This window comes from Biomphalaria glabrata, chromosome 3 (assembly GCF_947242115.1).
Source record: "Biomphalaria glabrata chromosome 3, xgBioGlab47.1, whole genome shotgun sequence".
Classification (NCBI taxonomy): Eukaryota; Metazoa; Mollusca; class Gastropoda; family Planorbidae; genus Biomphalaria; species Biomphalaria glabrata.
In genome coordinates, this window is record NC_074713.1 from 24,056,389 (window position 1) to 24,083,463 (window position 27,075).

At 36.9% G+C, this 27,075-nt stretch overlaps 1 protein-coding gene across 4 annotated transcripts; it reads left to right on the forward strand.

The window, feature by feature from the left end:
* The first annotated feature begins 1,757 nt into the window (after positions 1-1,757).
* On the forward strand, positions 1,758-24,685 carry LOC106079512 (homeobox protein 3-like). 4 transcript variants are annotated; one of them, XM_056024620.1, is made up of 4 exons: positions 1,758-2,144; positions 16,900-18,592; positions 19,498-19,605; positions 21,285-24,685. In XM_056024620.1, exons 2-4 carry the CDS (start codon positions 16,919-16,921, stop codon positions 21,438-21,440), a joined length of 1,938 nt encoding a protein of 645 aa, XP_055880595.1. In that variant the 5' UTR covers positions 1,758-2,144; positions 16,900-16,918; the 3' UTR covers positions 21,441-24,685. The 4 variants fall into 4 exon arrangements, with proteins under 4 accessions (XP_055880595.1, XP_055880596.1, XP_055880593.1 ...); XM_056024621.1 differs by having other exon boundaries at positions 1,758-1,914; XM_056024618.1 differs by having other exon boundaries at positions 1,759-1,890.
* The last annotated feature ends 2,390 nt before the right edge of the window (positions 24,686-27,075 follow it).

The following is a 27,075-nucleotide window of genomic DNA, read 5'->3' on the forward strand; positions in this document are numbered from 1 at the left end:
TAATGCTGTTAACAGAATTATAAAACCTATGAAACAAAATAGTGACTTTCAAAACAGTTTTTATTTTAAAAAATCGAGGCTTCCAAAACACTTCTAGAGAGAAATTAATAAAGGCTTCCTATTACAGCAAATCAGAGGCTTTCAAACCACTACTACAAGAATACTACAACAGAGGCTTCCAAAACACTTTTAGAACAAAAATAGGCTTCCAAAACATTCTTAGAGCGAAACTGAGGCTGCCAAAACACTTCTAGGTAGAAATTAATCGAGGCTTCCAAAATACTATCAGAACTAAATAGAGGCCATATTTATGGATACATTTAGGTATCCGGCCTAAATGTCCGGAGCACAGCTTCTGGAAGGTTCTTAACTTAACTTTTAAATCACAAAAGGTCACTTGAAAAGACAATATAATTGCGTCCTAAGCGTAGCCATATGTTAATCTAGCTATGCATGTTAATTAGAGGGTTTGCTTAGTCTTAGGTTTTCCTGGCTGATTTAGGCGACACGTCCCATGTTGGAAAAAGGATCACTAGTGCGGATTGGTCCTAGCGTATGGAGTTAGAAATCTGCCTTTATCTTTCTTACCCTCGTTAAAAAAAGAGTATATTTTTTATTTTGTGGAGGGTAAGCCCCTTGGTAGACGTACTGTCCTAGATGAAAGGCTGTATTGACTTATTCCGAGCTTGCTACAAGTGTACACTTCTTAATTACGATAGTTTTGTCAGTTGTAAAAATATGAAAAAATGTTAGAAAAAAAAAGTATACTTTTTTTGGCTCGTCTAAATTCGGATATAGGCCTATTTTTTTTATCTCTATTGTGGAGGCCCCTTTATTATGTAGGCCTATCCCCTGGAACTGTAGCCCCACCTGCCCTTCATTAAATCCAATCCTGGAAGTACTCAAATGGAATCACAAGTGATTTAACCCTGACATGACAGTTGACAAGAGAAAGACTACGAGCTAAGACGTGCTGCCTACACTACATCATTTAGTCTGAATAGTTTAAGTCACTATATATGCCGGCTTCTTTTTCTACAACAAAATAGGTCTGATTACCCTAGTTCAAACAAAACTAAACAGACTTGGACGGTTGTTTTTTTTTTTTTTTTTTTGGGGGGGGGGGGGAGAACTTCGTTGGATACTAAATATAATTTCTATTTGACAAACACAACTTTTAAAAAATAATTTGTTAAAATAGAATCTATAGTTAGACCTAGATTTTTTAGGCCCCTAAATAAACCTGGTGTACTTTTCTCTCTCTCTCTCTCTCTCTCTCTCTCTCTCCTGTTATTTTTTCTCTCGGACATGCGCAGCGTTTGCGGCCACGCTGGAGCATGACAGTTACTGTTAAGTCTATGATGCAATCTTTGTCTTCGGTTGCCATTCAGTGGACCCGAATAGATCTACGGAAGCTACCGATCTCGTTAAAGTAGGTCACCAAACGTTTTGCCAACGTTTCGGTAAACTCGTTTTAGATTTGACCTCGCTTAGCCGGCTGATTATCTGTCAAATGAAATTGATAAGTATTCGTTATTCATCAACAAAATACTCTGAGTTGCTTAAGAAATGCATAAAAACAATGAAAAAATCCACAAATACAAACAAAAACAGATAGCATCGCAAACGTTATTTGTAAACATAGCGGCTTGACGAAGCGAATTAGAAGACACGGCCTCGTTTTCAAAGGGGAATACCCGTGTACAGATTCTATTTTTAGAAACATACTGGGCGGCGAATGTTTTTTTTCTCGCGTCGAAGCAAGTATAGACTTGATTTTTACCATTCATTCATGGATATAGGGCGAAGTCGTATCACACGTCCAATCGTTAAGCAGAAATCAATCAATATCTCTCTGCCCCGCGGATTTAAAAAAGAAGGAAATTGCCAGTAAGATTGCTATTTAAATGTTAAGTATGTTTTTATTTACTTTTATAGTGTAGATTAATGTGTCCGATGAATCGCCTTGAGACGACTTGCGTGTTGTCATGTGAAAGCTGCATAACAAGCATTTTGTTTTTCTTTTCGCCCACCAGTCGACTAGTTTTGGATTCAATTTACTAGTGGACATTGTGTTTAAATTGTGTTTAAATTGTGTTTAAAGTGTTATCAATCAACTGTGAGCAATCACCCACCACAAATTTGTAAGTCTGTTACAATTAGAATCTATGTTTTTTTTTATTATTATCATAATTATTTATTGTACTAAATCCCTAGTGAGAAGCCCCCTTTTGAGAAGCCCCCAATTGAGGCAGTTCTACTGCACGTTTAGTCTTAGTAATTAGGCAAGTAAACTTAAGATTCTAGAACCAGATACAGACGTTTAGATCTAGATCTAAATACCGATGACTTGTAGATCTGGCCACATGTCATTTTGCTTCATTATGCATAAAGGCCTCCACCTCAAATCAGATACCAAACATAGGTCTCCATTCTAGGTATAGATTGTAAAGCATACTACTAGATCTACATACGCTAATGGAAACTATTGGAAACACAGACTATGACTATAATAGAAGGTTGGGGAAGAAGAGAATGAAAACAAAAATTCGACCCCCCCCCCCCCACTTAAACTGATACATTGATTTGATTGAAAGTTAATTTGTTTAATCGTGAGCTTGAATATTAAGATCCAATAAAGTCTAGGTTAGGGAGCTGCACATAGTTCCAAGACGTAGCCACTTTTTATTTATTTTTTATTTGTTTGTCCGAGCAGATGTTCACAATGGCGCCCCTTGAGGTTGGAGAGTGGATTCGGGTGGATTATGTCCGTACACTATGTGGGGTGAGGACATGACGAGATTGTCTACTTTCTGAGGGGAGCATAACCTTGACGGGGACAGGGACGCATTAATGTCAACGTAAATTATCCTAAGAGCCCATTAGGACCCCATCCAACCCCACACATCTTTCTGTTTTTAGTACTTTTGTTGATTTTTTTATGAAAACATTTGTTTAGATAACATTTGTTTTTAGTACATTACTTTTCAGTACATTTGTGTGTGTGTTTAGATTTACATACCCCGTTTGGGTGACTAGAAATTCGGTATTGAGGAATTTCTATTTATTTTTAATGATTGAAGGGTGGTGTTGGGGAGGGGGAATGTTTATTTAAGTCTGTTGTTCAGAAGCAATAATGAAATCAAAAATTTAAACCTTAGAAGTGTTTAGTGAATAACAGTTCGGTTATTTCAAAAAAAAAAAAAGTGAAGTTCCCCTTTCAGGCCTTGCGATCTATAGGGCAGACGCAGATAATGTAAAGGTCATCTGTTTCTGTGGCCCACTGTTAACGAGGGTGTTATGTGGCCAGAACAATGACCAACCGCCTTTACTAATGCCATGTATCCATTAGAGCTGGGTGGACTCAGAGTCGCCCAAAGATCGCGGAATAAAATCCCAATCTTCACCAGGATTTGAACCCGGGACCTTTGGTTTCAAAAGCTTGAGAAATATCTTTGTCAAAAAAAAAAAATCAGTTGCTTGCTTATAATATTGGAATGAAATCTGGTCAAGAAGGGAAGAAGGGGACATGTAGATCCTTGGAAACTTCTGGGCCGTTGTCAAGTAGAGGAAGGCCAGGGGCTATAGTTATACAACATTGCTGGTACCTGTGAGAATTCACTTGCTTTTTAAGTTATTAATGGATATCCTATAATATTCAAACTTGCCTTCTATTACGGTTTATAATTCCGCATCGATGTATGATGTATTGTATTATGTGGTATATTAATTATATCAACTCAACAGACATGCCATAAAAAAATGATATGGTTAGAGTTGTAATCGTTTATTTACTTTTTTTAATTTTACCTATAAAAAAGTTCCTCAAAAATTGCATTGTTTAAAACTCCTCTCACCTCGCATTGAATTTTAAATGTTTTGATAGATAAATTAATTCCCATTTTCCCCATTACAAAATACTGTATTTCTAACGTAAGATTTCTTGATTATCCCCCTTACCGGACTCTTCAGTGTTTCTAGAACACAGTTGGTGTCATCAATTATAATTAGAAATTGAAGTATAAAATTCCTTTTACATATATATGTTCCCAGGCTTTATATTGTTTATTGTGTCCGGAACACCATTTTTTTTTGTTATTTTAACGAACAACCTAACATACCTTTTAGCCCGTGAATTTGTGTATGTTTTGTTTTTCTTTTAAAAAACAGCCACACTTTCTTTATAAAAACAAACATGTTGGCTAGCAATGGTATCATGTTCTACAAAAAAAATGTAAAGATCCGTTCACTTTTCCTAGTAGATTCTATAGTCCTATTTCAAATGTTAAATGCCTTGGTAGTAATGCAGTAGAAGAAAATGATGGCCCTAACGTAGGTAGAGATACATTTCGACCTTTTTTTTTCGGGGGGGGGGGGGGGGGGAGGATTTTCTAAATTTTGTACCGACGTTTCGGAGGACCGGAAGGAAGCACGTCTGGCCCGCGGGCCGTATTTTGGGCATCATTGCTCTAGATCTATCTTCTTAATGCTTTTAGGAATTTATTTTTACATTTATTTAGACCGCGTCTAAAAGGAAGTGGCAATGACGTAAGGCATATTAAAAATAAGTAGATTTTGGGGAAAAGAAAAAAAAAATTGCTTTGAAAATACGGAATATTTGTATTTTAATGCTTTCAAAATTAGACTGCTGGAGAAATACCAACTATAACATACGAACTGCGGCGGTCAGGTTGTGTATCTGTTCTTAGTGTACACTTCACAAGTATAGGGAACCTGTGTATGAAATTTGACGCGGATATGTACGACAGTTTAAGAGATTTTTGCCTATATATGGGGTAAATTTTTGTGTTAATTTTTTTGTTAACCATGACAAGGGTGAATTAAATAAAAAAAATGCAGGCCTTTGGAAAGAAGTCAACTTTAATATATTTTCTCAAGTTAACTTCATTGTTTTTATTATTTATTTTTTTTTATACGGATAGTGTTTATATTAATTTTGAACTTGTCCTGTTTGTAAACACATAACCTTTTTTTTTTTAAAGAGAATAAATGTTTACTTTTACTAAGAAAAACAAAAGCTAGAGTTTGAAAAATATTTATACTGGTACTTGTACACCCTTCGCCTCTCGCCTACAGTCACTATCCCGCCTCTCCACGATGACATCCCAGCCCTACTCGCCCTACAGTCACAGCCCCGCTTCTCCCTCCACAGACATCCCAGCCCTACTCGCCCTACAGTCACAGCCCCGCTTCTCCCTCCACAGACATCCCAGCCCTACTCGCCCTACAGTCACAGCCCCGCTTCTCCCTCCACAGACATCCCAGCCCTACTCGCCCTACAGTCACAGCCCCGCTTCTCCCTCCACAGACATCCCACCCCTACTCGCCCTACAGTCACAGCCCCGCTTCTCCCTCCACAGACATCCCAGCCCTACTCGCCCTTCAGTCACAGCCCCGCTTCTCCCTCTACAGACATCCCAGCCCTCTCGCCCTACAGTCACAGCCCCGCTTCTCCCTCTACAGACATCCCAGCCCTACTCGCCCTACAGTCACAGCCCCGCTTCTCCCTCCACAGACATCCCAGCCCTACTCGCCCTTCAGTCACAGCCCCGCTTCTCCCTCTACAGACATCCCAGCCCTCTCGCCCTACAGTCACAGCCCCGCTTCTCCCTCTACAGACATCCCAGCCCTCTCGCCCTACAGTCACAGCCCCGCTTCTCCCTCCACAGACATCCCAGCCCTACTCGCCCTACAGTCACAGCCCCGCTTCTCCCTCCACAGACATCCCAGCCCTACTCGCCCTACAGTCACAGCCCCGCTTCTCCCTCCACAGACATCCCAGCCCTACTCGCCCTACAGTCACAGCCCCGCTTCTCCCTCCACAGACATCCCAGCCCTACTCGCCCTACAGTCACAGCCCCGCTTCTCCCTCCACAGACATCCCAGCCCTACTCGCCCTACAGTCACAGCCCCGCTTCTCCCTCCACAGACATCCCACCCCTCTCGCCCTACAGTCACAGCCCCGCTTCTCCCTCCACAGACATCCCACCCCTCTCGCCCTACAGTCACAGCCCCGCTTCTCCCTCCACAGACATCCCACCCCTCTCTCCCTAAGTCACAGCCCCGCTTCTCCCTCCACAGACATCCCAGCCCTACTCGCCCTACAGTCACAGCCCCGCTTCTCCCTCCACAGACATCCCAGCCCTACTCGCCCTACAGTCACAGCTCCGCTTCTCCCTCCACAGACATCCCACCCCTCTCGCCCTACAGTCACAGCCCCGCTTCTCCCTCCACAGACATCCCAGCCCTACTCGCCCTACAGTCACCACCCCGCTACGCTCTGTACTGTCACCACACATCTAGTCCTCCAGACACCAACCCACTTCTCCCTCTACTGCAGGTTGACCTGACAATGGAAACACCGGGCACATGTAGCGGATTGAACTAACAGCCAAGAACAGGGAAATCTTCATTTGAACAGCTCGCCTTCTACTGAGTGGAACGTCTTCAAAGAACAATCAGCTTATACCATCGGGTATCTCTATACAGTTCAGAAGCTTTTTATAGACCGTACAGCACCTAATGAGTCATAGCGAGAGCTGAACACTGACCTGCAACGTCAAAACATGTGGGCAGTTTAGACCAATAGCTTGTTGCCGCTTCACAGGTCTGTACGACGTTGTGACGTTGCAGGTCAGCGTTCAGGCTTTCCATAACGAATATCAATGCAATACTGGAAATAGGTTTTTAATTACCGCCTTAATAAGCAGTGGCGTACCGAGGAGATGTTTGGTGGGGCTGTCTCCTCGGGATTAGGGGGCGACAAAATGTGTTTCAAAGCACAGCATGTCATACGTATAGGTTTCTGTAGATACAGACGTTAAGTTCGGTTACATTATATTTAAGTATTGTTTTACTTACTGATGACTTCTTAGGCAAACAAGAATTATGTATACAATAGTGAGATAGAGAGATCATGCTCTTGCTGCCCTGGCACCTGAAACCTTTGGTACGCCACTGGTTTTAAGAGGACTATGGGTCAAGCGTCCAGTTCGTTCGTCAGTCGTTGTCATCTTAACCAATACCAATAAACCTAACCATGTGTCCGAATAATACAACTATCCGTTTGCTGACCTAATTATCATACGAGGGTATTCCCCTCGCTCAGACAAATAATCTTTGAAATTCCCGATTATTACGTTGATTTATAAGGTATTTAAGAAGTTACGCATGTTCGTTATCAGAGCGCCCACAGTGTCGGTATTTCGCTCAGTGCATGATAGGTTCGGATTTGTGATAATAAATCGATTAAATACAAAAAAAAGCTAAATGCATAAAAAAAAAAATATCTGAATGTGCTTCCATGGAAGGTAAAGATATATATTAAAAATATATATAAAATAAATAACTCGGTTATCAAAACTACTTTTCTAACCACATGTATTCATCGAAGTAGCTTTGATTTATATTTAGAAGACTACGGAGTGATTGGCCGATATTTTTTTTGTTTCATAAGACTTTTTTATTTTGGCGATTAAAAAAAAAAAAAAACTCCAATAAGTGTTGAAAAACAAAAATGATCAGTTCTTATATATCAGCCTCTCTCTCCCTATCTCCTAAAGTAAAAGGGGCAATTTTCTATTGCTTCATTTTTTATCGTTAAAAAAAAGGTTCCATTGGAAAGATATAAAAAGATATAAAGTTGACCCGTTTATATAAAAATAAAATGTTAAACAAGGGTGTCATGTGGTCTTCATAACTGCCAGACACCATTATCCTACTACGCATTTAGTCGCATTACATTACATTCAAGCAAAGGTGGGCTCCAATTAAAGAATATGAGCTGTTGTCAGTATTCGCTTGAAAACTTTTTTTTTATTTCTTTCCTAACTTCTTTCCTTATAAATGAGTAAATGTCACTTTTTTTTAAGCTAGATATAATTTTCTCTTTCAATGGCCAGTGTTGTACAAGCCATCAATCGGTAATCGTATTAATTGAAAAAAAAAACTGACAACAATCTCCATCCCTGACCTGATCAGACGTTCTATTCCTAGCATTATTAAAACAACAGCAAAACTAATAGCTTCACCAACTTTCCTTTCTCTAACTATTGTAATAACAAACAAGGGAGAGTTCCTGCTATGATAACCAAGAAAGTTCTTGAGTGGAAGAGCCTTGGGACATTGAGCTAGACTTTCATGAACGAGTCCAGGCCGTACCAGTGTCACTGGTGAATTCAGACCACTCAACTAGTCAGGTTTGGGTGGTTGGTGGTGGTTAAGCGAGAATACTGCGCGTTTTGTTTTTTCCTTCAATAGAAAAAAAAAATAGGTGTGAGGAAGTTTAAAAGGAGTGCCTCTGTCACTGATGGTTAGGGTCAGAACTGACTGACATAATTTCCATTTCATTTTTCCTTAAATCATGGGATAGTGGTACGGCGATGTCAATGCTGTTATTATTATCACTATTATAGCTATTATTAATAATAATATGCTCCGTAATTGGATTTATTTTCATATTTTTACTATTTGTAACTTTGACGGCATTTGTAGCACTTGTGCTTTGTGGCAATACAAAATAGAATTGTTTAAAAAAAAATTGTGACATCTTTCTACCGTTGCTGGAGACGCCGGACTGGGATGTCCAAGGTGATGGCTAAACGCTGACAGCACCAACCGATCGCTTGCATGGCGCATGGTACGGCCTTCCTGAGGTGGGCCCTGGTTAATGTCCCGAGTGGACATTCTGCCCTCACTAACTCATGCCCTGTTCATTAGTTCTCCTCAGCCCGTCCGCTAAGACCAGGAGGGTTCCCAATCCTAACCTGCTTCACCCAAGATGGGGTTAAGCAAGTCAACCACAAGGCGTAGGATCCCTTCCAACTGCTTTAAAGATTCTAAATCTCGATCCAGTCGACCATTTGATACATTTTGTTGTGAACTAAGAGTTTAGACTTCTTACCCACACTCTGATCCTTGACCTTCACCTATTCCTTTGCCTGATAAACCGTTGGGGGCACCACTCATGATCTGTCAGCCACCTTCCACCATTCCTCCCCGCCTTTCGCATTGGATGCCTGACCACGTGTCTTTTAGCCCATTCGTCCCTCTTTCTCGCCGTTAAGCGAGAAACTAGCGGCAAACGTTTGTCACGCGCGTTTTAGACCGTCATGTGACCTTACTCGCGATTGGTAGCTTTTATCCAGACATCTCGTCTGCCAGGGTTGGTGCGGTGCGTTAGTAGCTCAGATATCTCTCTCTCACACAGATCGAGATCTACTGATCTAGATAGATCTAGTTTAAGTCGTTTCAGTCTAGGGTCTCTGAAAATTTCTGTGTCCTATTTGTTTACTCTGTAGTTACGTGTACGCCAGTCTCTATATGTTTATGTGTACGCCAGTCTTGATATCTTTATGTGTACGCCAGTCTTTATATGTTTATGTGTAGGCCAGTCTTTATATGTTTACGTGTACGCCAGTCTTTATATATTTATGTGTACGCCAGTCTTGATATCTTTATGTGTACGCCAGTCTTTATATATTTATGTGTACGCCAGTCTTGATATCTTTATGTGTACGCCAGTCTTTATATATTTATGTGTACGCCAGTCTTGATATCTTTATGTGTACGCCAGTCTTGATATCTTTATGTGTACGCCAGTCTTTATATATTTATGTGTACGCCAGTCTTTATATATTTATCTGTACGCCAGTCTTGATATGTTTATGTGTACGCCAGTCTTTATATGTTTATGTGTTGGCCAGTCTTTATATGTTTACGTGTACGCCAGTCTTTATATATTTATCTGTACGCCAGTCTTTATATGTTTATGTGTACGCCAGTCTTTATATGTTTATGTGTAGGCCAGTCTTTATATGTTTACGTGTACGCCAGTCTTTATATGTTTATGTGTAGGCCAGTCTTTATATGTTTATGTGTAGGCCAGTCTTTATATGTTTACGTGTACGCCAGTCTTTATATATTTATCTGTACGCCAGTCTTTATATGTTTATTTGTAGGCCAGTCTTTATATGTTTATGTGTAGGCCAGTCTTTATATGTTTACGTGTACGCCAGTCTTTATATGTTTATGTGTACGCCAGTCTTTATATGTTTATGTGTAGGCCAGTCTTTATATGTTTACGTGTACGCCAGTCTTTATATGTTTATGTGTAGGCCAGTCTATATATGTTTATGTGTACGCCAGTCTTTATATGTTTATGTGTACGCCAGTCTTTATATGTTTATGTGTACGCCAGTCTTTATATGTTTATGTGTAGGCCAGTCTTTATATGTTTACGTGTACGCCAGTCTTTATATGTTTATGTGTACGCCAGTCTTTATATGTTTATGTGTAGGCCAGTCTTTATATGTTTACGTGTACGCCAGTCTTTATATGTTTATGTGTAGGCCAGTCTTTATATGTTTATGTGTACGCCAGTCTTTATATGTTTATGTGTACGCCAGTCTTTATATGTTTATGTGTACGCCAGTCTTTATATGTTTATGTCTAGGCCAGTCTTTATATGTTTATGTGTAGGCCAGTCTTTATATGTTTACGTGTACGCCAGTCTTTATATGTTTATGTGTAGGCCAGTCTTTATATGTTTATGTGTAGGCCAGTCTTTATATGTTTACGTGTACGCCAGTCTTTATATGTTTATGTGTACGCCAGTCTTTATATGTTTATGTGTACGCCAGTCTTTATATGTTTATGTGTAGGCCAGTCTATATATGTTTATGTGTACGCCAGTCTTTATATGTTTATGTGTACGCCAGTCTTTATATGTTTATGTGTACGCCAGTCTTTATATGTTTATGTGTAGGCCAGTCTTTATATGTTTACGTGTACGCCAGTCTTTATATGTTTATGTGTACGCCAGTCTTTATATGTTTATGTGTAGGCCAGTCTTTATATGTTTACGTGTACGCCAGTCTTTATATGTTTATGTGTAGGCCAGTCTTTATATGTTTATGTGTACGCCAGTCTTTATATGTTTATGTGTACGCCAGTCTTTATATGTTTATGTGTACGCCAGTCTTTATATGTTTATGTCTAGGCCAGTCTTTATATGTTTATGTGTAGGCCAGTCTTTATATGTTTACGTGTACGCCAGTCTTTATATGTTTATGTGTAGGCCAGTCTTTATATGTTTATTTGTAGGCCAGTCTTTATATGTTTATTTGTACGCCAGTCTTTATATGTTTATGTGTAGGCCAGTCTTTATATGTTTATTTGTAGGCCAGTCTTTATATGTTTATTTGTAGGCCAGTCTTTATATGTTTATGTGTAGGCCAGTCTTTATATGTTTATGTGTAGGCCAGTCTTTATATGTTTATGTGTACGCCAGTCTTTATATGTTTATGTGTAGGCCAGTCTTTATATGTTTACGTGTACGCCAGTCTTTATATGTTTATGTGTACGCCAGTCTTTATATGTTTATGTGTAGGCCAGTCTTTATATGTTTACGTGTACGCCAGTCTTTATATGTTTATGTGTAGGCCAGTCTTTATATATTTATGTGTACGCCAGTCTTTATATGTTTATGTGTACGCCAGTCTTTATATGTTTATGTGTAGGCCAGTCTTTATATGTTTACGTGTACGCCAGTCTTTATATGTTTATGTGTAGGCCAGTCTTTATATGTTTATTTGTAGGCCAGTCTTTATATGTTTATTTGTACGCCAGTCTTTATATGTTTATGTGTAGGCCAGTCTTTATATGTTTATTTGTAGGCCAGTCTTTATATGTTTATCTGTACGCCAGTCTTTATATGTTTATTTGTACGCCAGTCTTTATATGTTTATGTGTACGCCAGTCTTTATATGTTTATGTGTACGCCAGTCTTTATATGTTTATGTGTACGCCAGTCTTTATATGTTTATGTGTAGGCCAGTCTTTATATGTTTATGTGTACGCCAGTCTTTATATGTTTATGTGTACGCCAGTCTTGATATGTTTATGTGTACGCCAGTCTTTATATGTTTACGTGTACGCCAGTCTTTATATATTTATGTGTACGCCAGTCTTGATATGGCTGCCTGGTCGTGCGATTTGCACGCTGGACTGTCGTTCAGATTTATCGATGGTCCCGGGTTCAAACCCTGCCCGTTCCCATCCCCCGTCGTCCTGCGGGAGGTTTGGACTAGGAAGTAATTATCTTCAACTCTGAAGGAACATCCGAAACATGTAAAACATTTTACAAACATTTTATATGTTTATGTGTACGCCAGTCTTTATATGTTTATGTGTACGCCAGTCTTTATATGTTTATTTGTAGGCCAGTCTTTATATGTTTATTTGTAGGCTAGTCTTTATATGTTTATTTGTAGGCCAGTCTTTATATGTTTATGTGTTGGCCAGTCTTTATATGTTTATGTGTACGCCTACCATGGGCGTAGCCAGGATTTTTTTTTCAAGGAGGGTTTGGGGGGGGGGGAATCCCCGCGGAAAAAAATTATATATATATATGTGTGTGTGTGTGTGTACATAATTAATCTTTATTACATTCTGACCCTTTCGGAAGACGTTTATTGTTTATTGTAGACTCCCCGCCCTTGTTAGCAAGGGGGTCTGGGGGAGTTCGCAGCGCTCCCTAATCGCCGCCGAGCACTATTTCTGGTATTGAAAGCCAACAAAATGCATATTTTGAGGTATCTACAGTTCATTATCTTGCTATTAAAAAGTTTTATTTCAAAAACCTAATGTGCTATTCTTACTTACTTAGACCCTCGCGCGCCGTTCGGCGCATTTTCCGGTAAGCTGTTTCCGCAACTCTTATTTTGCGTAATTCATTTTGTGTGAGAACATGTCCCGCAAAACCTCATGCGACGCTCTGTCACAACCTTACTAAGGATTCGACTGCCAGTTCGGCATATGATTTCTTTGATTTAGTCCCGATCTCTATGACTGACTCATAAAATCTGTCTTAGCCATCTTTGTTGAGATACATTTAATGATTTTCAATTTCTTGACTACGCTCTTGGAATTACATGCCTGTATTTCGCTTTAGATTTTATATCGAAAAGGAAAGTTTTTTCGTCAAATAATCTGTTGAGGGATTTTAAACTAAGAAATCTCTGGAGTTTTTTTGTTTTGTTTTTAATTCAAAACCCCATTTAGCTACGATGATAGAATTTGGTGACTGTAGTTTGCTTTAAAATAATATTGAAGAGAGAGGTTTTCAACTCTAAACGCTCTGTAGGGGAATTTTAAACTCAAAACCATCTGGAGGGGTTTTAAACTTTAAAGGAAAAGCCATCTGGAGGAGGGGGATTTAAACTCAAAACCCCTTTGGCTACGCTCATAGATTTTATAGTGTGTAATTTGCTTTTTTTTTATATTGAAGAGGTACTTTTTAGCTTCAAACCCCAACTGGAGGGGGGGGGGGGGGGGTTAAACTCAAAACCCCTTTGGCTACGCTCATAGAATTTTGAGTGTGTAGTGTGTAATTTGCTTTTTTTATATTGAAGATGGGGTTTATCGTAAATTTTGGAGGGGATTTTAAAATCAAAATATTCCTCAACTGTGCTGTTGGAATTTGGGGATTGTTGTTTGCATTTTTTTTGTTTTGTTTTATAGAAGAGGGAAATTTAACTGCAAAAACCTCTGGTAGGGGGGTTAAAATTCAAAACCCCCTGGTAGGGGGATTTAAACTCAAAACCCCCTGGTAGAGGGTTTTTAACTCAAAACTGCCTCGGCTGTGCTGTGGTAAGTGATGATTTAGTATTAAAATCTCACCTAAAATAAACAAAATGAAAGCAAAAATCAGTCACTTAATTCGGTTCCCCCCCTGCGGGGGGATTTCATTTCGGGGGGAGGGGGGGTTTGAACCCCAAGAACCCCCCTGGCTACGCCCATGACGCCTACACATGTAGGAGCGGTGTAAAACAATCGATCCCCCCCCCCCCCCCAAACTCTACCGTACGCTCTTATTCCTTAACGATGGGGAAAAAAAAAAGAAGGGGGGGGGGTCATGAGCCTGGTTCGTGCATTATGCGCACTGCATTGTCGTTCGATCGTCTCGATGGTCCCGGGTTCAAACCCTGGCCGCTGCAATCCCAAGTCGTCCTGCTGGAGGTTTGGACTGGGAAGTAAACTATCTTCAACTCTGAAGGGACATCCGAAACATGTCAAACATTTTGACAAACAGGAGTGTGTTTTATATAAGCCATGCTAATAAGTTAGATAAACATTTTGACAAACAGGAGTGTGTTTTATATAAGCCATGCTAATAAGTTAGATAAACATTTTGACAAACAGGAGTGTGTTTTATATAAGCCATGCTAATAAGTTAGATAAACATTTGTTGTCCTCATGATTCTGCTGACATTCATGCTCTCGATAAATAAACTTGTATAGTCTAAATGGAGGGAAGTATATAACTACGTTTGATTGCTAATTACCCCTCCCCCACACTAGAGGCGCAGTGAGGGGGGCGCCACACGCAGAGAAGCGCCAAAAAAAATATTGTAGTTAGGTAATACATTCTAAGGTTATTTGTATTATATTATTATTAAAAGATTTGTATTTATAAGCCTATTTTTCTATGTGATGTTCATGTAAAATGGGGGTGGGGGGCGCCAATAGAGGTAGGCAAAAGTTCACTAAAAAGTTAGAAACTTTTAGTTTAACTAAAAAAAAATTAGTTAAGGCCAGTGTTTAAGTAGAAAAAAAAAGTTTAGTTAAAATCGTAGTTCAATTATTATTTTTTTTAATTACTAACTAAAAAGTTTAATTAAAATTAATTAAAAGCTCTTGGAAATCTGAAATTATTAAAAATCTCCTGAAAAATAGACAAAATTGTCATCTTTAAGGCATATTCTACCAGATACCGCCAAAACCCCGGTAGAAATTTTAGCTTATCTGTCACTAATGAAAGATACACTGCCCGTAGTTGTGGCATCTGGTGAAAGAAGCTTCTCGCGCCTCTAACTGATCAAGAATTACTTGAGGCCAACAATTCATGAAGATAGATTGAACAATGCGGCAATTCTTGCTTTAGAGCAGTGATTCCCAAAGTGGTCCATATAGACCCCCAGGGGTCTACGAGGACTTCCAAGGGGTCTACGGAGGTGAAAAAATTAATTGGGGGTCTATGACCTGTAAGTGGGGGTCTACGATAGTGGATCTCATTTAAGCATGTCTAAACTTGAAATTTCATTTTCTATTAATGATTTGTACCTTAGTTAATCCTTTGAATTTTAGCCTTGTTAGTCTAATTATTTTATTTTTACAATTTTAACATCTTATTTTAATTAGCTTAATTTTGTCTGTATGAAAGTACCTAATCTAGTACATGACCGAGTCTGAAAAGAATTATAGAAAGTCCATTGGTTATTAGAACTTTGGCTTCATTTTGTCCTTGTGAAACAAGCAAATGCATTTGTGCTTTTTATGCAATAAAGTTTAAAGTTATGTCGCTATGAAACCATTAAATCTGTAACATCATTTGAGGCAACGCCAACATGATATAATAGATTAAGATTTGAAATGTTTTTATTGAATATCACAAAAGAGAAGAGGTTTGTGAACATTTAACAATACTTTACTTTATCAAACTCTAGAAAACTGCACACTGTAGGTAAAAAATAGACTTTGCCAGCCAGTGAAGAGGTTTTGCAACCTGTTTTACACAATCCTATATCCAGTGCTTTTTTTGTAAAAAAAAAATATAAAAAAAAGTAGGTGCCAGTACTCAGTAGTTGATTGCCTAACTTTTAACTACTAAAAATTAATAATATACGTTAAAATACGACAAAAATAATAATTTTTTCAAAAAGGTGCCGGTATGCCATAGCGGTGTGTACCATCACAAAATAAAAAGCCCTGCCTATATCTGATATCATAATCAAAAATTCCTCGTTGCTACAATATAGTGTGTTATTACTATCATATTTTTCGTTTTGTTATGAATCAAGAAATCATAAAGATCTACTTTTTGATCAATGGCGTTATCACACTGAAGTATGATAGTTGTCAAAAGGCTTATGTGTGACTTAAACAGTGTGACAATATTTGAGTTCTTGGGTGCTAAAGATCCAATTTTAAAACCAAAAAAATATAAGCGGGAATCGGACATAATCTATTTAACAGATTTGTTTCATAATTTAATGTAGTTTATTTGCTGTAACAAGGTGATTACCTGGATTTTGTCAAAACGAAGTCATAATCTCAGTGTTTCTTGGGAGGATTAAAGGAATGTAGCGTGCATTGGACAGCATGAATTTTTATTTTTATTTTCCAATTTTAACTTAGTCAAACATTATCTTATCGAGAAGGTATAACGTTAAACCTAAATTGAAGCTGAATATGAAAATTTTATTATCAAACTTTCCACCAATAGTTTTTTTTTTGTTTTTTTTTTTATTAGTCAATTCATGTCATGCATATTAATTTTTTTTTGCTTCATTTTAATTTGAATATCATCAATGTACATACATATCTGCAATAAAAACACATTTGATATTAATGAATTTTCAAAAAAATTCAGGGGGTCTACCGAAAACTGGAAAACATGGCAAGGGGTCTATGAGACAAAAAAGTTTGGGAACCACTGCTTTAGAGCATGATCTATGTAGGAAACAGAACTTAATGATATACTGTAAGACTTCGCTACACGCAAGGCTCGTAAAATTTCATCATGATTTTGTATTTAGTAAAAAACTAATAAAATATAAAGACTTATTTATTTTTTAATACAAAATCTTAATTTGCACGCCTTATCCTTATCCCTACCCAGACTGGGCCCCTCGCAATCCGATTCGCATAGGGCCCCGCACTTTTTAAGGCCGGCCCTGAGTCTGCATAAACGAAGCGCGAGATAACATTGTATTCCACTTACAGAGTTCTTTAAGTAAAAGTTTTTTTTTGTATATTTTTTTTTGTGTGCATATATTATATAACTGCATTTGAACACTAAATTTATTCAAATTTCAGGTTGTTTTAAACCTTGGACATGCAGAATCAAGACCTCAACAGTTGTCTGCAAGAAACCTACCTGGATTTTGAGAATTTGGAGGACGAGTTCGTCGACAGTGTTGCCTCCACAGATCATGCAGAAGAGATTTTAGACAATGCGCCCTTAACACCCTTCTCCCCCCAAACACCATTCGGGCGCATTAGATCCCCTCCGTCCATAATCAACTACAATACGATTTACCCTGAAGAACTCTTTGGCTCCAGTACACCAGCGCCTAGTGTTTTGGACAACAACACAGAAATCGAGGAGGATCTTTTTGATGAGAATAACATCAACAATTTGATAAATATTCTGAATTTAATGAATGGGCATACCCAAGACGCCCAAGAGAATGCACCGTCAGATAGCCATATGCCAGAAGAGTCTTGGTGCAAAGGTGGTTTTACTGACTCTGAAAACGAAACTTTCCAAAAGACTAACTCCTCTAGTCTGGTTTCAGGTAAGCGCAAATGTGAAGACTTGTATTATAATAAGTCCAAAAAGTTAAAAAGTGATGACCCTGACCATAATACTAATGATCGGATTCAGTCAAGTCAAAGGCAACACACACACTCATCCAGCATATACGACTTGACTACAGATATTAATGGAAATAGCATTCCTCCCCAGTCCAAACAGGAGGACAAATATGGGAACATGTTTCTGTTCACCCAAGACTCAACACTAAATCCTCATCAATCCTTTTGGAATGACAATCAGATTGAATCTACCCATCAATCACCAAAGAGCAATACACATTTGGATGCTTTTCAGCTTCCCATACTTGATCCTTTCAATGCCAACAGTATTACCGAAATGTCGGGAAGCAATACTTATTCACCAACAAGTCCCCATACATCTGACCAATACCCACCACAATCAAACATTTATTCAGGTCATGAGAATGCTGCTTCTAAGCCCATACTATATATTCCTATCTCCAGCGTCGTGCCTTTTACACTTCATAATTTTGTCCCTATAAGTGAAGCTCTTCCAAACAATGAGGAACCCCCACTTAAAAAGCTCGAAAAGCATCTCAACTCAAAGCCAAAGCGCGCAAGAAACAAAAAGAGTAAATCTTCACTGGATTCTGCAAATCCAAATCGCCGTAATACATTCGCTCCATCAATGAGCTGTGCAATTCCAAGTATCATCGATCAACAAGCACACAACGATAAGTCTTTCCTCAATGAGGGACAGAACAAAAAACAAGAAAAGCGTCGGAGATACAGTAAAAGTAAAACAATTCCGAACTCGTCACAGAGCCATGAACCTTTACATTACCAAGAAAACATTTTTGAAGGTCCGACAACATCTACTTCACTTTCGTCTTTCCATGCATCACATTCTTTCCAAACAAGTTTCCAAAGAGTTCCTTCTATGGCATCTTCATCTAGTCATTCCAGCGTTTTTGATGCTACGGCCACAGGGCAGCTAGAGGTTAATCCTCCACATCTATTCAAATCTACTTCCGGAGAAGTTTCCAATGACTACGCACAAGTGCAATGCATTGCTGACCCCAAGTTGGAAGAGGCCAACCAGCAGGCGATGGCTCAAAGATCTGAAACGCCGCTGATAAAGTATTCATTAAAACAAAAGATCTTGCTGAAGAGGTGCAGTAAAGGTGAAGCAGATATACAAGCAGACTTCAGTCCTAGACCCAAGCCACCGGTGAGTAGACAAGAGGACAGAAACTCAATTGTTTTCTACACAATTACCCTACATCTAAGAATTATAGCAAATGAGATAGATAGATAGATTGATAGATTGATTGATAGAATGATAGATAAACAGTTACAATGATAAATAGATAGATTAATAGATACATAAATAGATGGATAGAATGATAGATAGATAGATAAACAGATACAATGATAGATAAATATAATGATAGATATAAGCAGATACACTGATAGATAGCTAGTTAGCTATCAAGATAGATAGATAGATAGATAGATAGATAGATAGATAGATAGATAGATAGATAGTACATGAATAATTGTAATACAACCAAAACATAGATAAAAAATTTTTTTTATAAACATTTGAAAATTGTATTTCCTAAAATAACATAATTGTCACACTATTACTCCCGTTTGCTAACCCACTTATGGCATCGTTCTTTGGTAATTGGCTGGATTACTTTTGTTATAATTTTGATTGTGGGTTTTCTGAATTTCTCCTAAATTTTGAACTTTTATTTATTTTTTCGAAGTCTCTTTAAAGGAACAATAAATTTACTAGATCTCTTTGTAGATTTAGACCTAAAAGGAAAGAATGTGTTGGTATGACCATATAAACTAACCTTTTTTTTTTCTTCTTGACAGTAAAAAGAGTTGTTATTCATGCAGTTAGATACAAATTGTAGATCCATGTTGTAATCTGTATTGATATTTTGTTGTGGTCAGGAGACAGTCTTCTCGTCACAAACGTGCCTTGCCACACTGTTATTCTAAGTTTTGTATTGGTGCTACTTTGCTCTTATTAATTTTGAGTCTTGTGTTGATGAAATATTAACATTTTTTGGTTTTTGTCTTTATACATAAAACCCCCCAATGACGTCGTGTATTCTACAGCTAACAAAAGAAGAGATTGATAAAAACGAGCGAAGGAAGAGCTTGAACAGGGAGGCCGCAGCGAGACACAGAAAGAACAAACTCCAGCAACGCGAAGACCAAGAAAAGGTTGGTTGGGTTTTTAAATCTAGATCTAGCTTTGACATACTTTTGACTTCATCCTTTCGACTCCCACAACAGTAAGTTACCATCGGACATTCTCACAGTTGGGTCATCCTGCCATCTTTACCTCCTGGTCTACCGATCTCCTCTATGTTTGATTGTGTATCCCAGCCTTTCTCTTCCCCTGTGGGCTCCTGTCTAGAGCCTGTCCTACAATACTGTGTGCCCTATTTGCCTCATTTGATTTCTTGTTCTATTGCTATTTGCTGAGTTGTTTCTTATAGACTTTAAGTTAGGGTTAGGGCATTAAATTATTAAATAGAGAGAGAATTCTAACAGCGACTATGGAGTATCTCATAGAAATGTGATGAATGCCTGGGCATTAGTTGTGGACAGCACCATGTCGCTCACACATCAGTTCCCGCCTCTCCAGACAGCTGATTTATCCAAATGAGCGGCAAGTGCCAATACAGTTTGGGGTCAGCCTAGACAATGTGATTCCCCAGTGTTACAAAGTGCACACAGAAATGACCTTTCTTTTAAAACAACAACCTAGTACACCAGAGACACCAAAAGCTATTTATAGTTTATTCCGATTCTTTCAAATCTGCATTGGTGGAGTTTGTGATTTTTGTACTGGTGATTTTCACACACACACACACACACACACAAAATAATCCATGTCATGACGCTTTTTTTTAAAAGATTGCTGTTCAAAGGTAAATTTAAAAAATCTTTATTGTCTATAAAAATTGTGTGTTACACTTTGTGCATTACACCAAACAAAACATTATAATTATAGAAAACCAAAATATACATTCACCCTGACTCACTCATAATTTACATGCGAAAAGTTTACACCAGTTTCTATTTAATAATTGATTGCTAGGAGATATTTTGTCTTTTTGTGTTTGCTATAGGTGTCTTGAATCTCTTGTGTAATGGTAAAATCACAAAATACTGACCCAAAGGGTGATTTTTTATTTCTAGAATCTTTTTAGCTTTCTTATGGATGTTTTTCTCAAACAGCTGTACAAATGGGTTTTGTTTTTTTGTCAATAACTTTACCAGCAGCATTTAGGATTCTTTGAAGTTTATTTTTATTTTTAATGTTCAGATTGCCAGACCAGGCATATATATTAAAGCTAAAAATATTGCAGATGTGAGCGTGATAAAACACAGCCAAGGCCTTTTCGGTAACATTAAATGAGAAAATTTTTCTAAGTAATCGCAATCTTTGCTGCCCTTTTTTTGCTGATATAATCAGTATTTGCAAAATATGTAAAATTTAAATCTATTGTCTAAGATAGTACCATGGTATTTAAAAGTTTGCGCCACCAAGGTATTTAAAAGTTTGCGCCACCAAGGTATTTAAAAGTTTGCGCCACCAAGGTATTTAAAAGTTTGCGCTATTTCAATGGTCTCTCATGCTACAGAAACAATATGATAAAGCGTAAGAGATGAGAATTTAGTTTTTATTTGCCAACAAGTGTACACAATTTATCGTGCACAATCTTGATTACCTCCTTGATGTTTGTAGTTATCCGACATATACATACAATCTGTACTAAATATTCGGGTAGATATTCGGGTAGATATTCGGGTAGATATTCGGGTAGATATTCGGGTAGATATTTAGGCCCATTGATTTTTTTTTACTTTTTTTTTTTATTATTTACATCCAGGAAGTGAAACTTCTCATGGGAAAGAATTCTGATCTGAAAGAAACAGTTTTTTCACTTGATCGTGAAAAAGAAGCTCTGATCATGAAGCTGCTTGATAAAGGATTTACTGAGCAAAAACTAGAGGACGTTCTTTTAGGGATGCAGCTCAAGTCTTAGCGTACTCTTTTAATCTAAACACAGAGCATATTCTGTGTATCTTTAGACGTGATAAGTGTATCCCACCATGTGACATCAGCAGCTGTGAATGACATCTGTGACATCTTCTGACATTATCCTATGAGTAAGACATCATTTGACATCTTCAACTGTCTATGACATGTTCATCTTTGGTATTTACAATTATTTAGAAAAAAAATTTAAACCACAAAAAAAGGGTGTTTTTATCACAGATCAAGTCATCTTCTACACACTCCCAACACTTTTCCAAAACACAAACATGTACTCTCTCTCCCTCTCTTTCTCTCTACCTCTATTTCTCACCCTCTCTCTTTCTATAAAGTCATAGCATCTACGGTATTAAAAGGTAAAGAGATTTTTAAAACATGATTTTCTTTTGCTAAATATCAGTTTCCACAAACCACGTCAAGTCACACTATTCATTTATTGAACTATTTCTACCGTCTACAAACCACTACAAATATATTGAATCCCCTTCCCTTGTTAATTATACTAGTGCAGTGTTTCTAAAACTGTTTCCCACGAAACCCTACTGTTCCACTATGCCTGAATAGGTGTTTCAAGATCTACTGGACTATTAAACTAGTAAGCCACCACGTGAATTAATCTCTCTCAAAAATTTAAAGTGTTTGGCTAAATACTCAGAATGAGCGAAGTGTTCCGTTAAGGAAAAAGTTTGGGAACCACTGTATTTGTGTATCCTTGTTTCTATTCAATTTTTTTCCCGCTCAATATTGTTTGTGATTTTTGTCTATAGTATATATATAAACATGTTGTTAATCGAAAAACAGTAACACAACAGATTCATGCATGGGACAAGGTTTTACACAATAGGCTTTTAAAAGTAGTGAATACATAATTGACCTTTGACTGATGTAGTCAATCACATCATGAGATTTTTCTGAGATTATTTTAAAAATAAGAGATTTAGTAGATTCACTGTGAGCCAGTTTTCCAAAATAAAAAAAATGGCTTTTAGATTTTTAAAATTCATTTTTAAAGTTAATGTTTGTTAATTTTGAAATACATATGAATTTGTTTTGTAAATGAATGAAACCAAGATGTTCAAGTTGTAGGATGTAGTTAATATTGTGGCATTATGTTCTATATGATAAGATGTACTTATGCAGATAATAATGTGTTATGTTGTATGCTGAATGTATTATGTATTTAATGATGCTGTTGAATACACTGTTCAAGAAAAAACCTCGACTGTGCTGATCCAAAACCTTTGGAGTTGAACAAGAAATAATGGCGCATTTATGTCGCTTTATTGACACACGCCTTAGTAACTAATTATCTTGCAAAGTGTTTCTTCTCAGTCTAGTCCACAGACCAGCTCAGCTTAATGCACATCGGAGAATTTTCTGAACTGATGACTTCACTTGAGAACCATACCATCGCCCTTTTCAAACAGCATTTTCTTGAACTACATTATTGAAAAGATCCCTATATTGTAGGAAAGGGACCCGTGCAGCAATCGTATGGAACTAGGGCTCTTCCATCAGTAGATGTTTGTTTTTTTTTCAAAACCATTTTTTTTTTCGTTTTTCTTGCCATTTGTAATTGGGCTCTAACATTATTGTTTTTGTTATATATATATATAATATATATTGATTTCTTTGCATATATTAGAAATACATCTCTAGAAGTCTTCGTTTAGGAATATTTTTTAAAGAAGAAATATTAAGCGCATGCAAAACTCTGCTTTTAATGTCACCATTTAAAATACAGCAATCATAAACATAATTATAAACCTAAACACTCGTTTCAGGGTTCAAACGCAGGCCCTATGTGTCTGTGAGTATTTTAACATGAATGTTCGCTTCCTTCTGTTGCATTGTTATATGAACTATGTTTGGCTCTTATGTGTTATATACTTGTCATTCAGAGCTTACTGCTTTATACATCGGTACGAACATATCAAAACCAGGGAAAGAATTTTTTTTTAATTCAGCGGTAATATATTTATTTAATCATTAAGTTAATAAGTTATTTAAGTCTTCTTTATTCTGGTAAGCTAAAATACATACAATTAGTAGCTTTAGATAAAATTGTTTTGTACTATTTGTATTCTTTGACATGTTTAGTTTTTCCTTTTTGTAAAAATTAATTCACTGGTGCCTGTATGTGGTTGGTCTAAGTCATGGCATCAACATTAAAAAGCAGGTCAAATTTATTTTTGTGAGCAAAATTATTTGTTAAAACACAGACATGTTATTTTATGTCGAAAACTGAGCGTGTATTTACATTTGGTCATTTTCCCATACCTCAACCATCGGATGGAGCGGGTGTGGGTCTGTTTCAGTGTAGTAGCACCACAAACAGTGGTGCAGTTCTAAAATGTGTGGGTGGCTAATACCCCGAGAATGGTCGTGTAATTCAAGTCTGGATGTGCTCATTTATTCATGTAAAAAAACAACTTTTGTAAATATGTTAGTTTTGTATTATAATGTACATTGATTAAGTTTTTTTAAAAAAAAAGAAACTATCCCTCTCTAAACGTTAGTGCCATTGAAATCTTTCTACTATCTTCTAGACCAGTGGTTCCCAAACTTTTTGTCTCGTAGACCCTTGGAAGTCCTCGTAGACCCCTGAGGGTCTATATAGACCAGTTTGGGAATCACTGCTCTAGATATACTTTCATATAGTTCGTGTCGCGTCTTTAGTAATACGGACACTGTGCTCCATCTGTTTCCGTTCATTAGCTTGGATCCTATAGAAGAGATCCCATGGTGAAGTATTATATGCATCACGGAGTCTTAAAGACTGTTTTAACGTTCTACACAGGAACAGACTAGAAGGCGTTGGTCTCCTGATGTATGTTTTCAATGTAAAATTTCACATTTGTATCTATCTATCTATCTATCTATCTATCTATCTATCTATCTATCTATCTATCTATCTATTTGTTTGTTTGTTTGTTTGTTTATGTCTGTCTGTCTGTCAATATTTATATGTCTATCCATCTATCTGTGAATTTATTAAATATGTATGTTTATTTATACGTGTGTACTTGATAATTATGTTCAATGCTTGTCATAAACTGTATCAATTAACTCCCCTATGCATTCTGTACACTCTGTACTGATTACCGTTCTTTATAAAGTGTTCATTTTGCCTTTTTAAAGATCTACTGTTTTTACACTCGCTCCCTTTTTCTAGTAGACTTGTTATATTGTTACTATAGTGGCCATAAGATTTTAAAGTTTTTATCATGTTTCCCTAATGACTTTTGTGATTATTTCAAATGTGGTCTTTGTGCAGATTATATTACAAAAAACTTAAACCATTTTTAATTCAGTAAAATTTCCTATAATAGACTTTTTTGTCGATGTAAAATACAAAGAGTTACATTGTGTTTAAAATATCAATACTAATGTTTACTACACTTATGTTGATTTTGTTTTTATTATAAACAAAGTGTTATTTGGTTGGTTCAGAAGAGAAAGCTATTCCAGTTATTTGAAGTTTTTTATCAGCTCAGATTTATTACGGTTTAGTTGTCTACTAGCAGTTTGGTGCTACGAGTTCACAACCAGTAATAACTGTCTCTCATCTTAGATGCCCATAAAATCATTAAATTAATTTGACCTTACCTCAGCGAGAATCGCCATAAAATCGGTCAATATAAGTAAACTAACCTATAAAACATATATCATCACGTGGCTGTCTTTATTTTAAACAAAAAGTATTGAATAATTATTGTGATTGTACTTTGATTAGGCTTCACTGCTCAGATTAATTTTCTGACGAACAATCTCCCATAATTTTACATTTTGTCGCAACCTTTGTTAATTCATGCAGAATTAAATAATAATACTCTTTGATTGATGGATGTACAAGTTACATGTTATTATCGCTATGAAATCAGCTGCTCATTAACGCCTATGTTTTATAACACAATTGTCCATAATTGTTTATGATTGATATCTCAGTATTACTTCAATCTTGGCCTTTTAAAAGAAAAGTAACTCCATTTAAAAGAAAAGTAACTCCATTTAAAAGAAACGTAACTCCAGTTAAATGAAGAGAATCCTTTTTAAAGCTGTTTTCTAAGCTGTCGTCAGTGCTGTCAGCCATATGATGGTCCTTTAATCTGTATCATTATTTTGTAATATAAAACAAGAAAGATACACAAAATCCTTTACGAAAACTAACAATAATGCTTATATAAGGGAAAAAAACTGTGCATTTACAGACATATTTCTCAATACTATGCGATTTATTTCTCTTTTTATATATTAAAAAAAAATTAATTGTCTGTTTGTTTTTTCAATTTTATTGGTTCATGTTTTGTTAGGGCCACTGAATAATTGTGCAACGTATCAACTTGATCCGAGACTGTGAAGTGGAAGAAATAACATGCACAACATTTCTACCAGACAGACAGACAGACAGACAGACAGACGGAGTGTGTACATGTAAGATTTCTAAGCAAACAAAACAAGAATTTGAAACCATGAACTGTAAATGTACGAAACTAATATGTTTGTTACTTCTCCTTTTTCATTTTTGGTACTTTGATACTGTAAAATATTCCATAATTAAAGGGGAAAAAAAGTAAAACCTACTATAATGTCACCTGTCTTCTGTTTTTTCTTTTTTTTTTTTGTCTGTTTTTTTTTTTTAATTTAATTTAATTTTTTTTTTTTTGCGCCATCATTTTTTGGTGTGTTACGTATATCAGTGTGAAGCAAACACATAATGACACCCCACCCCCGGCCAACTTCTTTACTCTATAGAGATTAGTACATTAGCTTGTCATTTCAACATTAGCTTGTCATATTGACATTAGCTTGTCATTTCAACATTAGCCTGTCATTTCAACATTAGCTTGTCATTTCAACATTAGCCTGTCATTTCAACATTAGCCTGTCATTTCAACATTAGCCTGTCATTTCGACATTAGCTTGTCACTTGTCATTTCAACATTAGCCTGTCATTTCAACATTAGCCTGTCATTTCAACATTAGCTTGTCATATTGACATTAGCCTGTCATTTCGACATTAGCCTGTCATATTGACATTAGCTTGTCATTTCAACATTAGCCTGTCATTTCAACATTAGCCTGTCATTTCAACATTAGCTTGTCAATTCGATATTAGCCTGTCATATTGACATTAGCTTGTCATTTCGACATTAGCTTTTCATATTGACATTAGCTTGTCATATTTAAATTAGCTTGTCATTTCAACATTAGCTTGTCATTTCGACATTAGCTTGTCATATTGACATTAGCTTGTCATTTCAACATTAGCCTGCCATTTCAATATTAGCTTGTCATATTGACATTAGCTTGTCACTTCAACATTAGCTTGTCATTTCAACATTAGCTTGTCATTTCGACATTAGCTTGTCATTTCGACATTAGCTTGTCATTTCAACATTAGCCTGTCATTTCAACATTAGCTTGTCACTTTAACATTATCTTGTCACTTCGACATTAGCTTGTCATGTTGACATTAGCTTGTCATTTCGACATTAGCTTGTCGTTTCAACATTAGCTTGCCTTTTCGACATTAGCCTGTCATTTCAACATTAGCCTGTCATTTCAACATTAGCTTGTCATATTGACATTAGCCTGTCATTTCGACATTAGCCTGTCATATT